At 31.4% G+C, this 23,408-nt stretch overlaps 1 protein-coding gene across 4 annotated transcripts in view; it reads left to right on the forward strand.

Moving 5' to 3' along the window:
* Positions 1-22,921, forward strand: part of LOC148612321 (uncharacterized) — a 65,555-nt gene extending 42,634 nt beyond the window's left edge. Inside the window, exons 8-16 of one of the 4 annotated variants that reach the window (XM_088593641.1) lie at positions 668-783; positions 3,320-3,584; positions 4,372-4,457; positions 5,361-5,398; positions 6,079-6,146; positions 11,403-11,528; positions 15,224-15,359; positions 17,999-18,186; positions 19,198-22,921. In XM_088593641.1, the coding sequence (XP_088449767.1) occupies positions 668-783; positions 3,320-3,584; positions 4,372-4,457; positions 5,361-5,398; positions 6,079-6,146; positions 11,403-11,528; positions 15,224-15,359; positions 17,999-18,186; positions 19,198-19,374 (1,200 nt within the window). In that variant the 3' untranslated portion in view covers positions 19,375-22,921. Of the gene's footprint in view, positions 1-667; positions 784-3,319; positions 3,585-4,371; positions 4,458-5,360; positions 5,399-6,078; positions 6,147-11,402; positions 11,529-15,223; positions 15,360-16,087; positions 16,363-17,998; positions 18,187-19,197 lie in introns of those variants that run through there. The other 3 variants (XM_088593643.1, XM_088593642.1, XM_088593644.1) reach the window with 3 other exon arrangements.
* The last annotated feature ends 487 nt before the right edge of the window (positions 22,922-23,408 follow it).

Here is a 23,408-nt window from a genome sequence, read left to right on the forward strand (position 1 = left end):
ATCCTATTTTTTCATTCAATGTAACCTTAAACAGACATATATATTTTTTCTTGGCCTGATAGGGGAGTGAAGTGTAGAACTATTATGTTATGTTAATAAGTTACTGCAATGTCAATTTGACCAGCAACAAAAATTTTAAAGTCTTATTCAATTTGGTCATTGGGTCAACCTGTCACCAGTTATTTCCCTTTTTGATTAAGCCAATAATATTTGTAGCTGTAGTCACATCATAGAATAGGCCAGCTTTTGTCTATAATTTTTGCAGATTCTGTCATGAACATATTTGCTGGTATCAATTTTATTATTTCATTAAATGATTAGTGTTCATATATAGTGTTAAAAATCAATTTGGTGGGTTCAATTTTTTACATATTATGTTTTTATATCCATCGCAAAAATAGCTAAAATTCATACATTTAAATATATATGTCCATCAGTCTGTCAGTCGATGACACTTTCCTTTCTACTTTGTAACCAGTCATAGTAGCAGAATTAAATTTTGTTTGAATGTTAATACAGCCATAGTATGCCTTCTAGGAAGGAGAGGTTGGTTTTAATGGAAAGATCTATGAGTTCACAACAAACTATTGGTAGTTGCCTTGTAGAATTTGCTTCATTGCATGTAGGTTGAATTTTGAATACCATGTTTTTGTATTTCTTTTGTTAGAGACTGTCCATTGCTAAAGAATTTGGGGACAAGTCTGCAGAAAGAAGAGCTTACAGTAATTTGGGGAATGCTCATATCTTCCTGAATGAATTTGAAGCAGCGTGTGATGATTATAGGTAATCTGATTGCACATATTTATATTTTATACATGCACATGTTACATGTATAAAGATTACTTTTACTGGCATTTTTAAAGTGCTAAGTGCTTTGATCAAAAGTAGTCTAATACTGAAATGATTACAATAAAAATTTTAAATTACCTTTTTAAAGATTTTTTCTACATTGAATATTTTCTGTGTTTTATATGTGCTATGAAATGCTGTAAACTGAACCCTTTTTCAGGGTGAAATGATTTGTTCAGTATATGTTGGTTTTTAGTAAAGGATCTTAATGTAGGAAATACTGAAATGATTACAATAAAAATTTTAAATTACCTTTTTAAAGATTTTTTCTACATTGAATATTTTCTGTGTTTTATATGTGCTATGAAATGCTGTAAACTGAACCCTTTTTCAGGGTGAAATGATTTGTTCAGTATATGTTGGTTTTTAGTAAAGGATCTTAATGTAGGAACTTTTTTCAAGCTTTTTCTTGATATTGAGTATCATAAAATACAGATCAAGTTAGAATTTCGGTTTGATTGCATTATTTACACTTAACTCCCAATTTTTGTTTTGGATGAATTGGAGTTATCTTTCTTTAAATATCAAAATTTCATTTTCATTTAGGTATCAGTCTTGTATTACATATTCCTGAGCGGGTGTATGTCAAAACATGGAGGCTAAAAATATAGTGCCCTTTCTTTTTGCCTTTTCCAGTTTTTCTTTCTTGCCAAATGATTATCATTTTTCATCAAAAGTACAGGGTAAATATCAATCTATGACACAAAAAAATTTTTTTGAGGAAAAACAGTATTTTCAGGAAAAGTAATGCTTCAGAAAAGGGTCTATTTTATGAACTCAAAATAAAAGTGAAAGTAGAAAAAGTCCACCTGTCCTGGTTTACCAAAGTTCATGCCTTTTTTTTTCTGAAATGGACCTAAAAATTATTATTGACATTTCCTTAATGGAAAAACATGGTAAAAATTTAGACTGAAACTCCTTGTCTATTTTTTTTTAAAATCATGAAAATTTAAGGTATGCTATGGAAGCCTATGGGGCAAATAATACAAAACCTTTAGGTCTTAGTCTTCCATTAATATTTCCATAGACTTCTGTAGTGAAGTACATATTTTTTGGATTTTTAAAAATAAAATATGTAAGTTGATTCAATAAAACTTTCACTTATGTAGTATTTCTGAGGACATGTGAAAAATTAATTTCCTGCAAAAATGTTGGGCGAGTCCATGAAGATTGGACAGAAAAGCCATTTCCTCTACTTTCACTTTCATTTTGCTCTCATCAAACCAACATTTTCAGACAAATATTTTTATTTTATAATGTTGAATTTTCCTAGTGTAATGTTTAGTCCATGAGTCTATGTTATAAGTCATTATTGTTCATATCTTTTGACAAAGCATTAGTGTGGAAAGAGACAAAAAGGAAATACACTATATTTTTATACATTCTTTGATTTGATGTACACCTGCTCAGGGATATGCAATGCAAGACTGGTACCTGTATTTTTTCCCTGCCAATTTTTTGAATTTGAAAAGGATGAAAGTTAGCGATTTTGGATTCTGGATACAAATTTGAATTTGAGTTTTATATGTGTTTGTTGTTCCTTATGTTATAATTAAACTTTAGCATGTATCTAATTTATTTTAATAAATACAACACATTGTGGTAGTAAAATTTGATGCCATAATGTGTTAACACAGCTTTCTTGTCTGCTATTTGTTTACCATACAACTTAAATTGAGTGGGGTATCCTAACGCGACCGTGCGTGCAACATCTTGCTTGTGTGCACTTAGGTGCAAGAAAGATTCCTTTTAAATATGCTCTATAACTTGAATTTTTACGAGAATTGATGTGATCATGTTAATTAAACAAATCCAGTGAGTCAATTTTGTCTCATTGTAAACATTCCAATTGTCATATCCAACATTTATATTTGTTTTCTCATTATCAGTATATTATATCCATTTACTACAATTAATAATGAGTCTATCGTTATTATCAGATCATTTGGGCAATTCACTACTGAATGAAAATAATAATAAACAATTAAATGTCAACATGTTGTGATGTTAATCACTGGTATTTTTTGGTTTTTTTTTCCATTTTATTTTTAGATCAGAAGTAATTTTTCAGATCTGCTTTTTTAAGCCATAAAAGGCACTTTGTGGTAGTTTTATTTATAGGAAAGCTTGTTTAAATTGGGCTTCTTTGGAATAGAACTGTGTTCACTCAAGGCAAGTTTTTGTATAAATAGGGATGCCAAAATGATGTGCTTTCAATCAAAATTGCCTGATATACATAGATGTACTGGTAATTTCAAACTAAGGAAATTTGCATGACGTGGTTGACACATGCATTATTAGCTTATACTTATCATTCCCATAAGAAGAAATGATTAGTACTTCTGGTCAGACTGTGTGCTTTACTTGTGTACTAATTTATGTCTAACTTTGACTTGAATAATGTAGAAATATCTTTTATAATGGATGGTATTAAACTTGAAAGGACTTTCACGTATTTAAAACATTACAGGAGATCATTACAGATTGCTAAACAGCTTGGAGACAAAGCTCTTGAGGCTCAAGCTTGTTACAGTCTTGGGAATACATATACTTTACTTAGAGACTATGAAAAGGCCATTGAATATCATTTAAGACATTTAGAAATAGCTCGTGAGTTAGAGGATCGTGTTGGTGAAGGAAGAGCGTGTTGGAGCTTAGGAAATGCACATAAAGCCCTTGGTCATCACGAAGAAGCACTACCATATGCAAACAAACATCTTCAAATATCTAAAGAGGTAAGTTAAACCCTCACATCTGGAACATGCAACCTATTTTAAACCATTCAATGATTTGGGTGAAATTTTTTTTGAAAGGTAAGGCTTCTAACACAGATGTACTGCAAGAATAAAGATATTTAATTGTTTGGTGCCTGCAAAGGGAGATTATCAAACTTAAGGGTTTTAATTATTAAAACACAGTTCTATTCTATTGCAAAACAGATTGTAATAAAATTTTATAGGAAGGGTAGGCATCATGTCTGTATGTGCATTAAGGAAGATGATTATAGTAAGTTTCAGTTGGAAGTCAAACCTTCGAGTTAAGCAAAAAAACTCTCATGTGAATATCTGTGGAAAACAAATCCCAGATTTTATGATTCAGTATGTTCAGTATTGATTTAGGTGTATATTCCTTTTGTTGGATACATTATAAAATGTTTGCATGATATATGCCAAGTATTTGTGTAATGTGAAACATTCTGGATGTTAGTAACCATGGAAACATCAAATATAAAACTTTTGGTTTTATATACACTGTTTGTAAATATAGCTGAATAACATTTCACAGACATATTTTTTTTTTAATTTTTATATATACGTATTCAGAATTTTTCTGTTATGACTTGTTTTTACAGAGTATTCAGTCATTTAATTGTAGGCTCCCTTTTTGTTTTGTCAGCTGAGAAAAAGACAAAAATGAAGTTGGTTTCTTCAGTGTTTTTAATGTTTTTTTTCAAATTTCTAAAAAGTAAATTTTCTTGTTTCTACCAATAACATTGCAATGTTATGTGATCTCTGTTTACAGATTGGTGATGAGACGGGACAGATGACAGCTGAACTGAATTTAGTTGATTTACAGAAAGCTTTAGGTATCGCAGATCTACATGATGTGTAAGTCAATTGTTAATCTTCTTGTTGATCTTCAAAAATACTCCAGGATACATGTGGTAAACTTTGAATCTCAGATTATGAGATTTCTAAATTTTGGTGAGGACTATACTTAAAAATCATAACAAAAGGTTTTAAATTGAAGAATTCTATAAGTCAAAAGGTAGTGATTAGTGTCTTAAAAGTGATACTTAATTATATATGTCTGATTTATTATTATCACATAACACTCATCTCTTGTCAAAGGCATGAATGTACACTGGATAACCCTGAATAATCCCAAAACCTGTTTACGCCTAATTCTGAATAATCCCAAACCTGTCTACGCTAAATTCTGAATAATCCCAAAACCTGTCTACATCAAACTCTGAATAATCCCAAAACCTGTCTACACCAAATCTTGAATAATGCTAAAACCTGACTACACCAAACCCTGAATAATGCCAAAACCTGACTACATCAAACCCTTAATAATCCAAAAACCTGTCTACATCAAATCCTGACTACATCAAACCTTTAATAATCCAAAAACCTGTCTACATCAAATCCTGACTACATCAAACCTTTAATAATCCCAAAACCTGTCTACATCAAACCCTGAATAATGCCCAAACCTGACTACACCAAACCCTGAATAATCCCAAAACCTGTCTACACTTATTTCAATATACATGTATTTTAATCTTGGTTAAACTGATTGCCTGTCTACTCTGAACCAACTTTAAAGTCCAAAAGAAATTTGGTTAAGACAGGTTTCACTGTAACAATTGTGTGTTTGTATTGGGATTTGATAGATTAGATTTTATGGTATGAACATGGCCTAAGAAAAGGTCATATCTTTGATAAATGCTTTTCTGATATGGAAAATAATTCTTCTTTACAAATTTTGCTTGTTCTTTTCTACAGTAAATTACAGACCAAAGATGAAACAGATTTACCACTGTGTAAGTATTTATGACTAGTGGGAACCTTCACAGACATTTTATTGTTCCCCCTGCTAAGCAGATGGGGGCATAGAAATAACAGTGTCCATCCTCACACTTGTGGACACAATTCCTGGGAAACCACATAACAGATTTTGTTCAATTTTTTTTTAGGATTGTTTGTCATGGTTTGTAGTTGATCATATTGTGTCACCATTTTGATTTGACAAATTTTACAGGAGTTATTGGATCTTTGCACTTCAAATTTCTGGTGTCAGTGGAAGACATATGGTTACAAGTTGCTTGTTAAGTATTTATTTTCATGATTTGATGGATAAATTCCAATGCTGAATTTAAATTTCTAATAAATGATTAATTCTAAACATTCATGTGACAATTTTTGTGCCTTAGCAATAGATATTTCCATTTAATCGAAGACCAATTCCTGTATTCTTGTAATTATACCCCCTTTCCAAAGGAGTGGTGGTATACTCTTTTATCATTGTCTGTGTTTCCGTCACACTTTCCTCAGCAACTACTCCTGTTGGTATGCCAGATGGTAAGACATTTTCAGAAATATTCCAAAACAACTTCTGTTTACCAAGGACTTTTATTTTTCTTATATTGTGATCGATAGTGGTTGTATCACTAGTGACCCATGGCTCACAGATTACTTGTTATTAATTTTTTTTTTCATGTAGCAAGAAGACCATTTAGACGCCACAGTATGGAAAACATGGAATTAATGAAATTAACTCCAGATAAAAAGGTTAGTTAGGATAATAGGACATGTATCCATTACTTACAAAATACATTGTACATCACCCTTTTGATTATTGTCTTAGTGAAGTCCTGAACGTTTTCAAGGTACATGTTTTAGTGGCAGTCTAGAATGTAGCAATGTACATATATGGATGGGTAATGAAAAAAAATTCACATGCATTAATGCATTTATTATGTACTATTAACAGTTAATCTACATTTAATAAATAACTTTTGGGGTTTTGATCCTTCAGGACCTAAAATACCTGTTGTTACCGGTTTATGCTTGGAACTCTGAACTCTACACAAAATTATAGCCCATTGTAATTCCATTTATGTCATTCAATGTACTTTATATAACCAGTAAATTTGTTTCTGGCAATTGTTTAGCCCAATAATATTCCATTATTTCTGCTCAATTAAATTCAGATTTAGTCTTCAAATCAACTGACCATTTGACTCCTTTTAGGCCTTGTTTAGTAATAAAATAACATTTAGTAAATTTAGTTCTTGCAGTAATGTGTTTAAGAAATATTAAATGTGTTTATAATGTTCCATTCGACACACTTATCAGTCAAAATCTTTATCCTATCTAATATTTGATGTTTAATGGGAAGTGATTTTTAACCAAGTAAAATTGGCGGGAAAATTCAAATTGATAAAAATGTATATTTTTGCAAAATCTTATATTCATGAGCTAAAATTGATTTTATTTGAGTGTGGTTACAGTGTAGGATAAATACTAAGTTAAAATAATTTCTGAAGATAAATGGAAATTAACATTTTGAACAGTTCTGAAAATTTGGGAAAAAAGTGAAAAAGAACAAAATTTGTAAATGTTAGTAAATTTGGATACTGTTTAACTATTCATTACAGTTCATACATAAGAAATCAATAGTATAGATAAACATTCAGTTACTTCATTTTGGGGAAAAAGCAGTTCTATTCAAAATGATATGGAAACAAAAATTTATGATTACAGTTTTTTTTACGTCATGTCATCTTTGAAAGTTTGTTCATGTTACAATTTTCACTTGAATCAAAAACTTTCAGTGCTGACAGCACTTTGAGTCCTGATTTACTGTTGATGTTATGATTCCTGGACCTTGTTAATTAAGTAGCACTCCAGCTAAGAATCATGCAAAATGTGATTCATGGGTAAAAAGCCTACATATTTTTATTTTTGATAATTTGTTTGATTTTCTATAGTAAACAGAAAGTTTTTCATATAACCCATGTTCTTAGGAAATATAAATTATATAGAATGCACTGTAGATTTCTAAATTAAGGGAGATAACTCTGTAAATGACACTCAAATATAATAGAATCTATTGGATTTTCAATGTTGATTATATCGTAAGAGCAGGCAGATTTGAATGAATAATTACACATTTCAAAGTATAGACTCATAAAACAACTTAATTACAAAAACAAAAGTATGTAGCCTGTTTTGGGGTGTATCACATTTTTCAGATTTTGCATGATTGATTCTTACAAAGACAGCTACTTAAAAACACTGATTCTTTCAGTTGACTTTTATTTTATACAGTCACTAACAAAAGCGAAAGTGTTGAAAAAGGTGTAAAATGTAAATTCATATCTAAAGAAAAATTCTTGAAAAACTTAGATGAAGTTCTCATTATCTTGACATTTTAATTCCCACTTAGGCTGAAACATTGGTATTTGTTGTTGGGTCTCTGTCAAGCAAAGAGGAAGTGTTAAGGACAATTTAAAAAAATATAAACTAGATTCTAATCCCTCATGACCCAAATTTTTCACCCTCTTCAAAAAAATTTATTTTGATCTTTTTTTCCTGTTTGGGTCTTTCAAATTGACAGCATTTTTCACTTAATTTGATGAAAAAGGAAAAAATATAATTTTTGAGGTCAGTAGATAAAAGGTCAATGTAAAACTCAGTTACATGATTTCAGGGTCAGTAGATAAAAGGTCAATATATTTACTACTAACTTTTATGTTTTGTTTTGGTTGTTTGTTTGTTTTTTTTCTTGTTTGGGAGGAAAGTAATCTTGGGTAAAGCTCTTGGTCATTAAAGTCAGTTTGTAAAATTTGAAAATTTGTCCTCCTCTATATTGATTGACCCATTAACCCGAGGAGATAGGGTCCAGTCAATCGAGAGGTCAATAAATATTTCTTTTATCCTTTGCAGAGCAAAAAAGTAAGTTAAGCTATCCATACTCCTCATTATCAGTATTATAGCAGTGATATAATCGGCTAGCTAAAGCTGAATGCTGATATATAGTGCTTAAGTAGCAGTCTTTGTAAGAATCATGCAAATTCTGCAAAATGTGATACACCCAAAAAAAATTTTATCAAAACATCAGATAAAAATATGTAGGCTTTCCAACCATAAATCACATTTAGCATGATTCTTAGCTGGAGTGCTACTTAAATATTACAAGGTTCTCAGTTTTATTTATACATGTATTCCTCTATATTTCTTGGAGTGTCTTGAATGTTATTATCAAATCAGTTTTATATGTCATAGTAAATTATATTAGCCCGAGTCACATGGTCTTGGTTCATGCTTAATGGGTAAGGGACAACTGACATAATATTAACTCAGCCTTGGTAAACTGAACAAAGAGGGGTTCTGTTAAGACAGCTTTTACAGTAAAATCCTATTTAATAATGAGCCCTGTGCGGGTCCGCGTGTCAAAAGAATAGACTCGCAGCAGCGCTAAATTTGTCGTAAAGGTGACTAAATAGTGCTCAGATCCCTGGCCAGGGGCTAGAGCACACTGCCCACAGAGCAACTGGGTTGTGTGACTCAGGTGATGGAATGGGGTACCCCTGGCATTTTACATGCTGGGGTCATCAGGCTTTAATATGGAAAACCTGACTGCAAACCATGGTGCAACATGTTGGGAAAGATGCCATCTTCCTCACACGTTAAAGAACCCTTCTGTGGTATTCTTCCAAAGTAGGAACCATAGGGCTCCGCCACAGGAGGCTTAATTGCCCGACCTTATCCACCTCTCCCTGTTTCCAGTGGCAGTCATCCTTGTGTCCCATCCAATTTTTAGCTCACCTGGCCATAGGCCAAGTGAGCTTATGCCATCACTTGGCGTCCGTCATCGTCATGGACAAATTTTTAAAAATCTTCTCCTCTGAAACTACTGGACTGACAGGTTTCAAACTTTGAATGATTGTTTCTTAGGGTTTTTCTACACAAAATGGCTGTTGGGATTTTTGATCCATGAAAAAACATGGCCGCTGTTACTAAAAATAGAACATAGGGGGGTTAGATTGCAGTTTTTTGCTAATAACTCAAAAACCATTGCTTAAGCAAATTTCTGGCATGGGTAATATTGTTCAGCATCATGGGACAAAATTTTCAAAACGATTGGTCAACTGATGTAGGAGTTACGGCCCCTGAAACAGTTTTTTTTTGCATTTTTCGCATGTGCAACTGAAAATCTTCTCAAAATCCATTGCACAGAATTCAATGAACATTGGCATATATGTTCCTTAGGGTATCCCATACAAAATGATTGTTCGGATTGTTGATTCATGAAAAAAACATTGCCGCCATTACTAAAAATAGAACATAGGGGTCAGATGGCAGTTTTTTGCAAATAACTCAAAAACCGTTGCCTTTACCAAATTTCTGGCATCGGGTAAAATTGTTAAACATCATGAGAAGGACCTATGCTGAAATTTTCAAAACCATTCATTGTCTAATGTAGGAGTTACAACCCCTGAAACAGTTTTTTTGTTTTTTTTGTTTTTTTTTTCACATGTACAACTTTGAAAATCTTCTTCCCTAAAACCATTTAAGATCATTGAATGAAAATAAGCATAATAGTTCTTTAGGGTATTGTGCTCAACATGACTGTTGTGATTTTTAATCCGTGAATAGATATGGCTGCCTATACTAAAAATATAACTTAGGGGTCATAAGACAGGTTTTTGAAAAAATTGTTGCCTTTAGCAAAATTCTTGTTCAGGTCATGAAAATGCTATGAAATGCATTTCCTGCATTTGACAATTTAGTTGATTTTAACTTAGCCTGTCTGATTCCTCAAGTTTTTCAAATAAGCAAATAGTTAACCAGGTGAGCGATTTAGGCTCTCTTGAGCCTGTAGTTTATTTCATCATCATTTCATGTTCATCACCTGAATATAGCTGAAATACTGCTGTTCGGGCTTGAAACCCCAACAATCAATCAATCATCAATGTAGATGTGCATGAAGGAATTACTGACAGAGGATTCCAAAGGGAAAGAATATAACTTAAGGCTTTACATGTTAAATTCTAGAACGTGCAGCTCCTAAACTGCTTAAGGGATTTTGATGAAATTTTATTGGAAAGTTTTGCACTGTTAGCTGATGTGCACAATGGAATATAGTTAATGTCAGGGGACCCCAATGGGAGATAGTTGAACTATACATTTAACTCTACATTTTGAAGCAATGGTATTCTCTTTGTGAGCTTACTCACAGTATTTCTAGTTCATGAATGTCTCACACCTTTTTTTTGGTATGCTTCTTTTCTGTAAATTAAGTGATAATTTAGTATCTATAAAGGTTCTATGTGACATAGAGATACAGTAAACAAATATATTGACCTTATATTATGGCAAAAGGATTGACCTTCATAATATTTTTTAAGGAATTATTTCATGTTTATAAAGCCTCTTTCTGGTTTTGACTTGATAGTGCCAAACAGGTCAGTATTTCTTGTTTATTTTTTTGTTGATGTTACTTTTTATATACTGTGAAAGTTCTTAAATTCGTGGAAACCAATTTTCGTGGATTAGGGAAGAAACACAAGTCTGTGGATTTTTGAATTTGTGGTTTTGAGGTTTTTAGTTTACACATCAATGGAAATCTCCTTTCATTGGGACTAAATTTCATGGTTTGGCCTAACCACGAAAGCCACGAAAATTGGTACCCCACAAACAGTAGTACTTTCACAGTACTTGTTTTAAATGGTATACTGCAGAACCTCCTCAAGTGGTAAAACTTTTCAAAATGATATGCCACTCTTTGAATAATTTTTTTCTCTTGAAAAAAGGAAGGTTTCCTATTTTGTATGAACTTAAAATGCCAAAAAGAGGGGGACAGGTGTTTTATATGCTAAAATGTTGTAGCAGTAGCTGAGAAACTGGCTGAGTAAAAACTGTGAATAATAGTCTTGTCCGTTTTGATCACCTTTATATTTATAAACTATGAGAACATTAGTTACCAATATTTTATCTGTATATTATCACATCTGAAATATGACAATGAATTTCTTTCAGGCAGAGCTTATGAATGGTGGTGCTAGACCTAAAGTTCCTAAATTCCAGAAAGCTGCCAGTGTAGCTGCTGAATCTGGGTTATCTGGGAGCAACAGGGGAAAGGAGAAACTTCAAACAATTCAACAGGTACTAGTACATTTATTGTTTTATTTGAGAAATTCATGTTGCCAAGTAAGTGGGAGAAAGAATTATATGATGCTTTCATTGGTGAAGAATTATTTTTTGTGGTAGGTACATTTGTTATATTATTTGAGAAATTAAGGTTTTCATTGTAGTGGGAGAATAAATTGTAAGATGCTTTCATTTGTAAACAGTTATTTTTGTGGTCTTAAGACCTGACATTTATAATTACTTCTGACAGCATACATGTTTTATGGGATTGCACATTTTTTTAACTGAAATTCATATAAATTATGGTTATCAAGCTAGTGGGAGAATAAATTATATGATGCTTTCTTCATAGGTAAATAATTATTTCTTCCGTGGTAAGATCTGACATTTATAATTACTTTTGACAGCATGTTAAATGTTTTTTGCGGGTTTGCATATTTTTTCTTATTTTAAATTTACATGATAAATTTTGATGAACTTAAATATCTTTGTATGGTTTCTTATGAAAGTACTTTAAAAAGTACATTTTAGTCCCAGCTGTTTTGCCTATTCCTGGCTTGTTTAATGTCTGCCAACTTATAAGAATAGGGGAACAGGTTTACTATCAGAAAGAAACAGTCTCTTACCCAACTGGTGCACCTGGTCTATGCGCCCAGTTTTTAGTGGAGTCTGAGTTGCTCATTTGCTTTTGTTACTTTGTATGTATTATTTTAGTTACTTAATGTTCTTTGTTGTGTATGTCTGTTTTCCATGTTTGGGCTTTGTCCCTGGATTACATTCTTTTGATTTCTGATAGAATCTTGGTTCTCTTCACTACTCTTTAGACCAGTATATCATTTTGCAGAGCTCACAGATTCATTTCAAGGTCACTAAAGTTTAAAAAGTATTTTTGCATACTTGTGCCTCAGGTCATATCATAACTTTTCTAAAAAATTAAACATTTATGATTCTATTTCAACTAAATTTGTAAGAAATTGAAACTCAATATAGATTGTTTTCTATTTGTCACAGTCATGTTTCCTCAGATCTTCAGAATGTGAGAAATATTATGGAATGTTTATAATGTTTGTTGTTAATGGACTATATGTTATACAGCTTCCATACTACAAGGAGAGTAGAAAATGGATTTGTTTATGATAAAGTTATTAAGGGACCATCTGTTATATGGAACAAATAAAAGTTAACATTGTAAGGCTTAAGTAGCTGTCTTTGTAAGAATCATGCAAAATCTGAAAAATGTGATACACTGCAAAAAAGGCTACATATTTTTATTTTTGTAATTAAGTTGTTTTATGGGTTTATACTATGAAATGTGTAATTATTCATTCAAATCTGCCTGCTCTTAGAAGATAATCAACATTGAAAATCCAGTAGATTCTATTGTATTTGAGCGTCAATTACAGAGTTATCTCCCTTAATTTTGAAATCTACAGTGCATTACATACAATTTTTATCTCCTAAGAACACGGGTTATATGAAAAACCACATGCTAATTTCTGTCGTCTGAATTTAGCTGAAATATTGCTGCTCGGACATTAATCCCCAACAAACAAAAACAAACAAGCTAATTTCTGTTTACTATGACATTTCAAACTAAATATCAAAAATAAAAATATGTAGGCTTTTTACCCATGAATCACATTTTGCATGATCCTTAGCTGGAGTGCTACTTAAGTCAACTCATACTCCTACATTGTATTTTAATTATATAGGTGCAGATTCTGGTTTGTGACATTTCAGGTAGATAGGTCCAGGAACACTCACCTTTTCACCCAATTTTCATCCAGTTTTCCATTCCTTTAAGTGTGGGCAATTTCCATGGATTTTTGAGCCAACCTCATTCATTTATCCAAAAGGTGTAGGGGCATTAGGCTATTAATATTGCCCCAAAAAATGTCAATTTTGTTGTAGTGATACAAGAATTGTGCAAAACATGGTAAAATGTATAAATATTTAGGAAAAAAATGTTTTGTGGCATTAGTTCATTGTAATGACATCTTAATAGAGTCACAATTATACATCATTTTACAAAAACTGCTGAAAATTGTCAATTTTCTAGGATTTTTGTTTTGTTTTGTTTTGTTTTGTTTTTTTTTTTTTCAGATAAATTTATGTCAAGAAAACAATGTTCACACCAATATACAAATTTTTATTTTCACATATGATTTACTATTTAATAATGAATGTATTTACTAAATATGAAGTTGTTGTTCTCATGTGAACACCCTTATGACCAGGAATTGACCAAAAAGTACAAAATTGATAACATCTGAATTTTGGTGAACAAGTAATGCTTTTGTCCTTTAAATGTAAGAATTTTCATAAGTCTTTATGTTTTCTCATTTTTGATTGATTTATTTCTCCAAATTCACAATTAAGTCTTTCAACACTTTGTTTAGTTTCAGTCATACTCTTGGTGAATTAGAGCCTTTCATGCCCCTTCTCTTTTGCTGCTTTTACACATTTTTTGACAAAATCCCCTGAGGAATTATTCTTACCCATTCCATTATCCATGTTACAGCCCAAAAAAAGAACTACCAGTAAATATGTAAAAAAATCCTCAAATTGAGATGGTACCTTTTGTAATTTTTTGTTTTTCTGTCCTAGTTTGCACACAATACCTCCTACTTTGTACTGACACATAAAAACTTGAAGTGCATTAAAATTTTCTTTTTATACATGTAAATATTTTGATGACAAAACAAGTATATAAATGAGCATTAAATAGAAGAATAGAATTACCACATGCATGTTTTGAATCGCCATTTAAAAATGTGATGTTAGAAACAAATTTCATGATTTTCATATGCCCTTTTTTTTTTTATTGACACATTGTAGATACTGCTGTCAGTCTGTCATCATTACAAATTTAAAACCTCTTAGAAGGATTATAACCATCTGCCAATTGATGTCTCTACCATTTTACCTTTAGTGGTGCAAGGGTTTAAATAATGGTAACGCTGCCAATATGATAAACAAATTACTTTTTGCAAGTATGCATTAGAATGCAAGAGGTCGCCAACATTCCATGTTGAAGTTAACAGTAAAAGCCATAACTTACTTTAATATGGTGGGTAATTGTAATTTGCAGGATTTTAATTGCTTCATTTGCAAGGCAATTGAGAGCACAGGTAAAGGCTTGCAAATATTATGCTATATAGGAGAATTCATTTCACCGATTTTTAATTTCCACAAATTTTGACCGCTAAAATGTATTCATCATGGAACAAATCACAAAATTTGGCTTCTGCAAAAATTAAATATAAACATTGATTCAACAATTGCAATAAAATATGTTGTGGTCTCATGAGAAGTATTATTTTTTCGGTATTGAGTTTGATTTGACATCAAGTGACATTCATGATGCTAAACCATGGCATCCTAACCAATTTTGCTTACAACCTCACATTTGATTGGATAAATGTGGTAGCAACCATGAAATTTAAGGCTCCATTGGGTGCATTGGTGTGCGAATTATTTTTTATCACTTTTCTAAATTGAATATCTGTGATTGGAAATAATTTACTTGTTGGAACAATAAAATAATTGAAATCTGCAACATAGTATGGTGATCACCAAATAAAGTCTTCATCATATTTAGGTGCAAACTAAGTGAGCATATGCATCAGCTATATTTTTAAGATAGTACTTTTTTAATTATGGACTGGATTGTGACAAGACACTAATGAATTTATTGGATTTTCTTTAAGGTATCCCTCGACGACGAAAGTTTCTTTGATCTATTGTCTAAGTTCCAGAGCAGAAGATTGGACGACCAGCGTTGCTCAATGCAGATGGAACCAGTTACACCGAGAACTGATGTTGACAATAGTAAAAGAGTTACAGGTACAATATTTGTTTTGGGGAAAATGTCCCATTCTATAAGTTATATGGGAGGATGGGGATTATGATTGGGGAGGATGGAGAAATAAGTATTTAAAGAGACGAAAACATATTTAATTAAATTAAACATAACAGTTTAAATGTTGAAAAATTAAAAACTACAAAATTTAATTTGATGATGTAAATATTTGATAAGAAATATGCGATGGGGGATGGGGATTTTTCAATGGGGAATGTGGGGGTGTAAATGGTGAAAGTGGGAAGTTTATACCATTCAAGAGCTGTTCTATCTATAAAGATGATTTTTTGATAGTCATTGAATATCAATTAATTATCAAATATACTTGGTTCATGTTTTAAGTTTTTGGCTCGCTACTCATTCCTCCATGTAGTTTTTATTTCAGAACATTAGCTTTCATTTAGTATGTTTTTAATTTCTTTTCATTCCTTTTTCCTCTGAATTCAAGTTTGGGAACGTTGTTCCTATTACAGTTTCAAATGGTTTTTTTTTCTAAAATGCAAATATGTCACATTAAAATTTGTGTTTACTGATCACTGGGTAAACAAAAACCAGTTATAAGGATATTCTTAAGTCTACAAATCAAAATTCATTGAATATATATAGCAGGCTAAATATTGTTGGATTGTGGCGAATGTGTAACAATTCAATTTTATAATTGAATTTTGATATTCTTAATTTCATTAAAAAAAATTTTTTTTATCTCAAACAGGTGCTTCATTGCCTCCGGCAATCAGAAAGGGTAATAAATTGGAAATGGGAGTAGCACTTACAGTAGAATCACTGTTAATGATTATGAATTATGCCCACAGGACAGCACTTTTTATTAAGACACAACTCCCATCCGTCTTCCCCAATGTTTTATTTTTCAAAATAACATGTTAGATGTATGACTCACACTTGTATGTACTTTCCACACTGCCGTTACTGATAATGTATTTTTGTGGTTGTTGAACTTTCTTGTAGTGTTAGAAATAGCTTTTTGTCTAAGATTGCCCAACAGCCATAAACAAGCTATTATTCAACTTGCCCTCAAATTTTCCAAACCTGTCGCAATATTTGCTTCAATTTAAATTAGTTTTAATTTTTTTTTTTCATATCCAAATGGCAGATAACTCTGATTTACTCTAAGTTATGATACTCAATAGAGGGCAATAGGGCAAACACCTATTTTTACATTGTCTTGTTAAATGACCATGTTAAATTGCCTGTAATTTACATGTTCACATTTTTGGAGATGAGTTGATGTTACTTGGTATGAGAAATGTCTTTTTATGGTATATTTACATCCAGGAAACTATGTGCACACCAAAGAAACAACTACTTTAAACTATGCAATAATGAATGTTTTCACTAAATATGAAGTTATTTCTTGGGTGTGGTCTCCATTTTTCTTGCAAAAAATATTACCAGAAAATGACCTTAAAATACAAAATTGACTGAATATCTGAATTTTGGTAAGCTTCAAGCAATCTTTTTGTTTTCATCAGAAGTCTTTATGTTTTCTCATTTGTGATGGATTGGAGTCTGCAAATTCACAATTAAATCTTTAAACAGTTAATTATTAATTTTCAGTTATATTTTAGGCCAATGAGAGCCTTTATTGGCCCTTCTCCTTTGTACACCAGCAATAACTATACATATCTTATAACATAAATGCCTTTCTGGGATTACATAGTAATATTTTCTTAGACAGCTGTAAAAATCATGTTAATTTTGTACAGGTATTCACACTATCCATTGTCCTCTTAATATAAGTTAATACAAGTTTAATATCATGAATTTTGGTATTTATCCAATTTTGACTCACAAATGTGTTTCATGCAAAATCCCTCACTTACATCATGTGTGTGGAAATGGGATAGGGTGCACCACTAAATCATCACAAGTAACTAGGGCCCAAAAAGTTAAATGTCAGTATCCTGCTACCCTAGATTTTTGTGCCTACCCTAAACATTTTATGGCCATATTGGCCCAAGCATTGTTAAAGTCTAGATTGTTTCCTCATTAACTCAGTGTAAATTGTATTTGAAAAATAAAATACTTCCCTACCTACCTACCTTTTTTTTTCTTGCTGGTAGCAGAAAACAAGACTATTATTTTTTTTTTTGGCCTACTATATAAATACAAACACTTTACTCTTGTAGAATGAATGGAATGGTTTTGATATACCTGTCCTATAATCTTTTCTTTTAATTGACACCTCCATCATTTGCCCACACATCATACAATAATTGAAAAATGTTGTGAGGAATTTTATAATTTTATAATCTTTGGTACTTTTTTATTTGCATGGAAGTAAGCTGCCTTTTATTTTTTAATTGTCTTGGGTTATTTCTTTATACATTTTAGGCATTTAAAACATTGAGAATGGGAGATGGAAGTATATCTTGTGTATTCTTGTGAACGGACAGTTTTTGTTATTGGTTAAAATGGTTCTACTGATAATTATTCCAAATCAACAAAAAAAAGAAAAAAAAGAAAAAAAAACTTTTCCTGCACAATGAGAAAGTTCTAAATGTATGTGACTAGTAAATTTAGTACAAAATGATAAAATAGTTTGAGCCAGTTGGCCAAGGTGAAGAGTTTATGATGTATTTATGAATATTTTTATATAATGCAGTGTCATCCCCTGGTTTTCAAGACTTCCTGGACATGGTTGCTGGTATACAGGGTTCACGGATGGACGATCAGAGAGCAGATTTAAAATTTCCAGGATTAAACTCACAAGAAGTTATTGACCAAATTCTACAGCAGAAAGACGAAAATGTTCCTGATGACAATTTCTTTGAAATGTTGATGAGATGTCAGGTAGTATTTAACCTTATCAGACAACTCCATCAAATTACTTGTACTTTGGGCATGAAAATCACATTACTCATTGTTAAATTATTTGCCTATTTTTTTTTCCCAGATTTCTGTGTCTTTTGATGGTTTTCTTTAAATTATAAAATGAATAAAAAGATGTGTCGAGGGCAGCATGATACAACCGCAGCAAGTTAAACTCTGTTCACTTGAGGCAAGAGTGAACACAACCTTAGTTTTTGACACACTAAATATAGGGACTTAAAGTTCATTATGGATACAATATTGCACAATTTTTTAAAATTCAATTTAAGTATAAAGATCTGCTTCAGGGTCCTTTCATGGTTCACTTTGTACCTCATTATCTCAAAAACAGTAAATGATAGGGTTAATGTGATGAGCATACTTCTTATGGCTATTTTATTAAGGCTGGGATTTTCATATGGAATCAAATATAAAAAAAATCCATAATTGCACTAAAAATATAAAATCCAATTTTTTGGCATGGTCCCCTTTGATTCTTAATAACATGATAACTATAAGGAATATCTGAAATCAGATTGAAAAATGCTGGCAGGGATTTTCGTGAGAAATATAATTTAAAAAATATTCAAAATTGCACCAAAATTGAAAAAAAGACAATCAAAAGAATATAATTCATGGATGAAGACTAGACATGGAATACAGACAAATACAACAAAGAAAATAAAATAACCAAAATAATACATATAAAGTAACAAAAGTAAATGAGCAACTCAGACTCCACTAAAAACTGGGAGTATGAACCAGGTGCAAAGGTCTACGGTTGACAACAACACCATATTTTTTTTTAGAATAAATTTTATAGTCATTTTCAAATTGGTTTAACTTTGAAATAAGTCAGTAACATAAATGTGATATTTTAGAATGAATTTTTGCATTTTTTAAATTAAACTCAAATTAAACAAACTTAAGTTGTTGATAGTTGAATAAAAGGTCAGATTAGTAGTGATAAGGTACTTTCTATTTCTTGTACAGGGGACTAGAATGGAAGACCAAAGAAGCTCAATCCCTGTTTCAAGACCAGCCCCCACTGTACCAGATGAAGATTTCTTTAGTCTTATACAAAAAGTTCAATCCAGCAGATTGGATGAGCAACGGACTCATGCGCCGAAACAACCACCTGATCCAGGAAAAAAAAATAGGAAGAAATGATCTTCGTCTTCTTGTTATCTTCTGGTTTTATCATTTGTTTCAAATTTGATTTGGCTGCAAAGAGGTGCAATACAGGGTTGTCCAGTAAGAGCTTTGATTTAAATAGACTTTACTGGTTACTCAGTATTATGTGACTCAAAAGTGGCAAAATGAAGATTTTAACACCAGACTATGATGTGAGTTTTCAAAACTAGAATTTTCTTGGAATTTTTTATAAACAGAAAACTTGTACTTAAGAGAATTCAATCAGGAAATACTTGTGTTGTTTGTATATCAAGGAGCTATTTATAAATGCTTGCAGAGATGTAAATTTTTAATTGAGTTATTGGTTTGTTGGATTACAAAAAAATGTTTTTAATTGTTTCTTAATGGAAACTGATCTTTCATATTTCATTATAGCTTCTGTGGTTTTTAAAAATATGAAACGCAATATGTTTTTTTTTCTTGAACACTGTTGATTTCTTTTGGTTTGTAGATACATGTATGTTCATCAGTATTATGAAAGTGACTACAAGGTTCATATGCTTGTGCAACTGAAATGCATTTTTAGCAATAGTTTTGTTTGAATTCTTTTTAAGAGTAAAAGAAATGTATGCTTTTGATTTCTTAAACATGCACTGTAAATGCTTTGTTATGGTATTATTGCTCAAATTTGAAAAAAAGCTTCCTAACTAGAGAGACCTTAGATCTAGATGATTCAATGTTTTATTTTTTGTTATGGCAAAGACATCTCATTATAATTCACAATGGTTTTGTCTCTGCAATTATGTATAACTATAAGGAAAAAGAAATTTGTTTGCTTATTACTACAGTAAAACTTGTATAAACCAAACCTTCTTGGACTTTAAAATTGGTTCGGTGTAGACAGGTGTTCAGTTTACAAAGGTTTAAATACATTTAAATTGATATAATGTAAAACCATTCACGGATTCTGTCAAGTGAACATGTTTGTGGGTATCAATTTTCCCGGTATAAAAAAAATGAGAAGCATTATAAAGTGTTAAAAATCAATTTGGCGGGTACTATATTTCGCTCTATTCTGTCCACTGCAAAAATAGCAAAAATTAGTACACCGTCAAAATTAATACTTTTACCATAAAGGGACATTTAAGTGTGACTGGTTTACACAAATTTTGTTTTTATTATTATTAAGGGTTTTGTTTAGGTAGGTTTTACTGTATGTGGCAAACATCTTTTTATCCCCTTGCTAATAGAGTTATGATTCTTCTATTCATCTGTCTTTCCAAATCACCCTTTTTGTAAACTCTAAATTTAAGAATCAGTGGATTTTAACCAAACAAAATATTAACAAATGATTTTATTTCTCAATACTATATAGTAGATAAAGAAATCCCTCATGTTATGAAATTGTTCCACTGTGTTTTAAATTTGCGAAAGCTTTATCTATCATGCTTAAGTATTGGCATTTTTGTGAATCTCATACATCAATTTACAAGTTATTTTGTGTTCAGAATAGAGAATGGCAATCAGTTCTGTTTGTTCTATTATTTTTCTTTTATTGTACATCAAAAGAAATGTGGCAATTTAGGGCATTCAAAGTTAACTTTTTGGTTCTCGTGCCATTGTTCTTGTAAACCAACGAGGGAGAAAGGCATTTCTTTTTACCCCTTTGTTGCCCCAAAATTGATGAGGATGTTTTTTTATATTGTAAATAGACAGAGAAAATGATGAATGAGGTGCTTGTTTACTTTTTTTACTGATATTGCAATAAAAATTAGGAATGAGGCAGCCTCGAATGACCTGAGGGAGGGCCTGGAAATCCTAGAAATTAATTTTGAATGGCCTTATCAGATTTTAGTTATTTTTTGCCATAATTTTACATTTGTTGAATCTCCATTTATTATCCAATTTATCAAGCTCTCATTTTAGCAGGGATGAAAATTATTTCTATTTAATTGCTATAATTATCTCCCTTAATAAAATAAGTGATTGCACTTATATTTCCAGTAATTGAATAATAAGTAGAAATCTGTCCTAATCGTCATGTCAAATATATTCCACATTGCCCTAGTCAGTGTAGATGTATGAATTTTTATGTAAATCTACCTGGTTAATAACTTTTTTCCAATTTTCAGGCCCAGTCCTATATGGAAAGTCCTATTGGCCCGTTATCCACTTTCTGTTTCTGATCCATCAAAGAGCCAATATGAATTTCCATATGAACTGGTCATACAGACCAGTTGTTTTGACCATTTGGATTATTTAATAAAAGTTTACAAACTGGCTGGTTCTGTATTAGTTCCATATAGATTCTCGGTCAGCTGTATTTGCCCATGCCTCTAAGGGCCTCTGGACCAATACAGCCGACCTTTAATTAGTACCATGGCCAATACAGAATATCAGCCAGATAGTAACACAATAGTACTTTTCACATCAAAGTCTTACCAATGTTAAATGTTATCTTCAATCACTATAGATATCTATACTATCATTATACAAGGCATCTATTTTGTGTACCATACTGTATGTTTTTTCTTCTTTTTTTTTTAATAAGACAAAAGGAGAAGTAAATATAAAATAAAATCACTGTATACCTATTTATTGTATGTAAAAAATGTATATTTGCTAATTTTTTAACAAGAAAAAAAATCACTGATATATCACCAGGTTCTTTTATTATAAAATAGATGTTAGACAAATAGTTAAGTGCGAATATTAAGAACAGAGGTGCTAAATTGATATCCTGAATAAAGAAAATAAATATTTATGAAAGTATTAAGTACAACGTGGGTTTACCATAGGATGTCACAAAATAAATGGTCTTGTAAAAAAACTAAAAAGTCATGAATAGCTTTGGATATTTGCCATAAATATTGTTGAGTTATATGCCTACTGCTGGAAACTTTTAACTTGACAAAAAAGCACAAGGACTTTGAAAAATAAGGTTCTTCAAAGGTTCATTAGTGTCTCCACCTTGGTCTTTTTCTACAAGAAAACACTCTGCAAAAAATATTCTATCTACCATGTCCTGGTAGTTGTGCCATTTTTAATTCTGTCTACAAATCTTGCAGGAACTGATGAATTGTAAATTGAAACTTCATTTTTGTTTGGTTTTGAATTGAAATGTGTGTGTGTTTTTTTTTTGTTTTGTTTTTTTTTAGGTACAAAAAATTTATTTGGGAAATATCAAACATGGCTGACAGAATTCTCAATTATTCTGTTCATTCATACATAATTTAAACGAATACAGTTCACATGATACTTCACATGAGAGATTTACTGTATTTTGAAAGTATTATTGTTCGTGGGGTACCAATTTTCGTGGTTTTTGTTGGTTTTGTAAACCACAAAATTCAGTTAGAAGTGAAAAGGAAATTTCCCATTTGTTTGTAAGATAGAGTAGTAAATTCCACGAATTCACGATTCCATTTTCCCCGTAACCACGAAAATTGGTACCCATGAAGAAGAGTACTTTCACAGTATTTGGTCAATTTTCATGTATACCATGTGTTATTTTTGGATAATTACAATTTCTGCAATAATAGAAGTCAACTTAAGATTTGTAAAAAAAATTCAAAAATAAAAATGTCGATGATCCAGTAATTCCATCAAGATCCATCTGGCATTTACTACCATGGGCATATACTGCCAGTACATGTATTTGATAAGGACAGCATGATTTGTGATTTACATTTATCGTCCACTTTGTAATTAGATAATAGAAAGTTTTCTTGATGGAGTTAATAGCAGATCTAGTGGGTTCTGTAGTCAGAACCCTCCCCTTTTTTGTTGGAAAATGTTATTAAATTTGCACATAAATGAGCAAATTATAACCTGTACCCCACCCCTTTCCAAACCTGTGAGTGCAGGGTGTCAAAACATGTTCTCTCCTATTTTGATATTGAGCTGTAGATTCTTATGTATCAAGGCATTAGATGCTGGTGTCTTTCAATGTTTGGCTTATCTGCTAACTTGCCTGATTATTTAGGCCTTTTTCCCTTTAATTTTCATTCAGCTTGAGGTCTGATATCCCAGGGAAATGGAAATAATTTGGGACAATCTTCTATATTTGT

Source organism: Perna viridis, chromosome 7 (assembly GCF_037379345.1).
Source record: "Perna viridis isolate PV_CMFRI_1.1 ecotype Kerala chromosome 7, ASM3737934v1, whole genome shotgun sequence".
Lineage (NCBI taxonomy): Eukaryota > Metazoa > Mollusca > Bivalvia > Mytilida > Mytilidae > Perna > Perna viridis.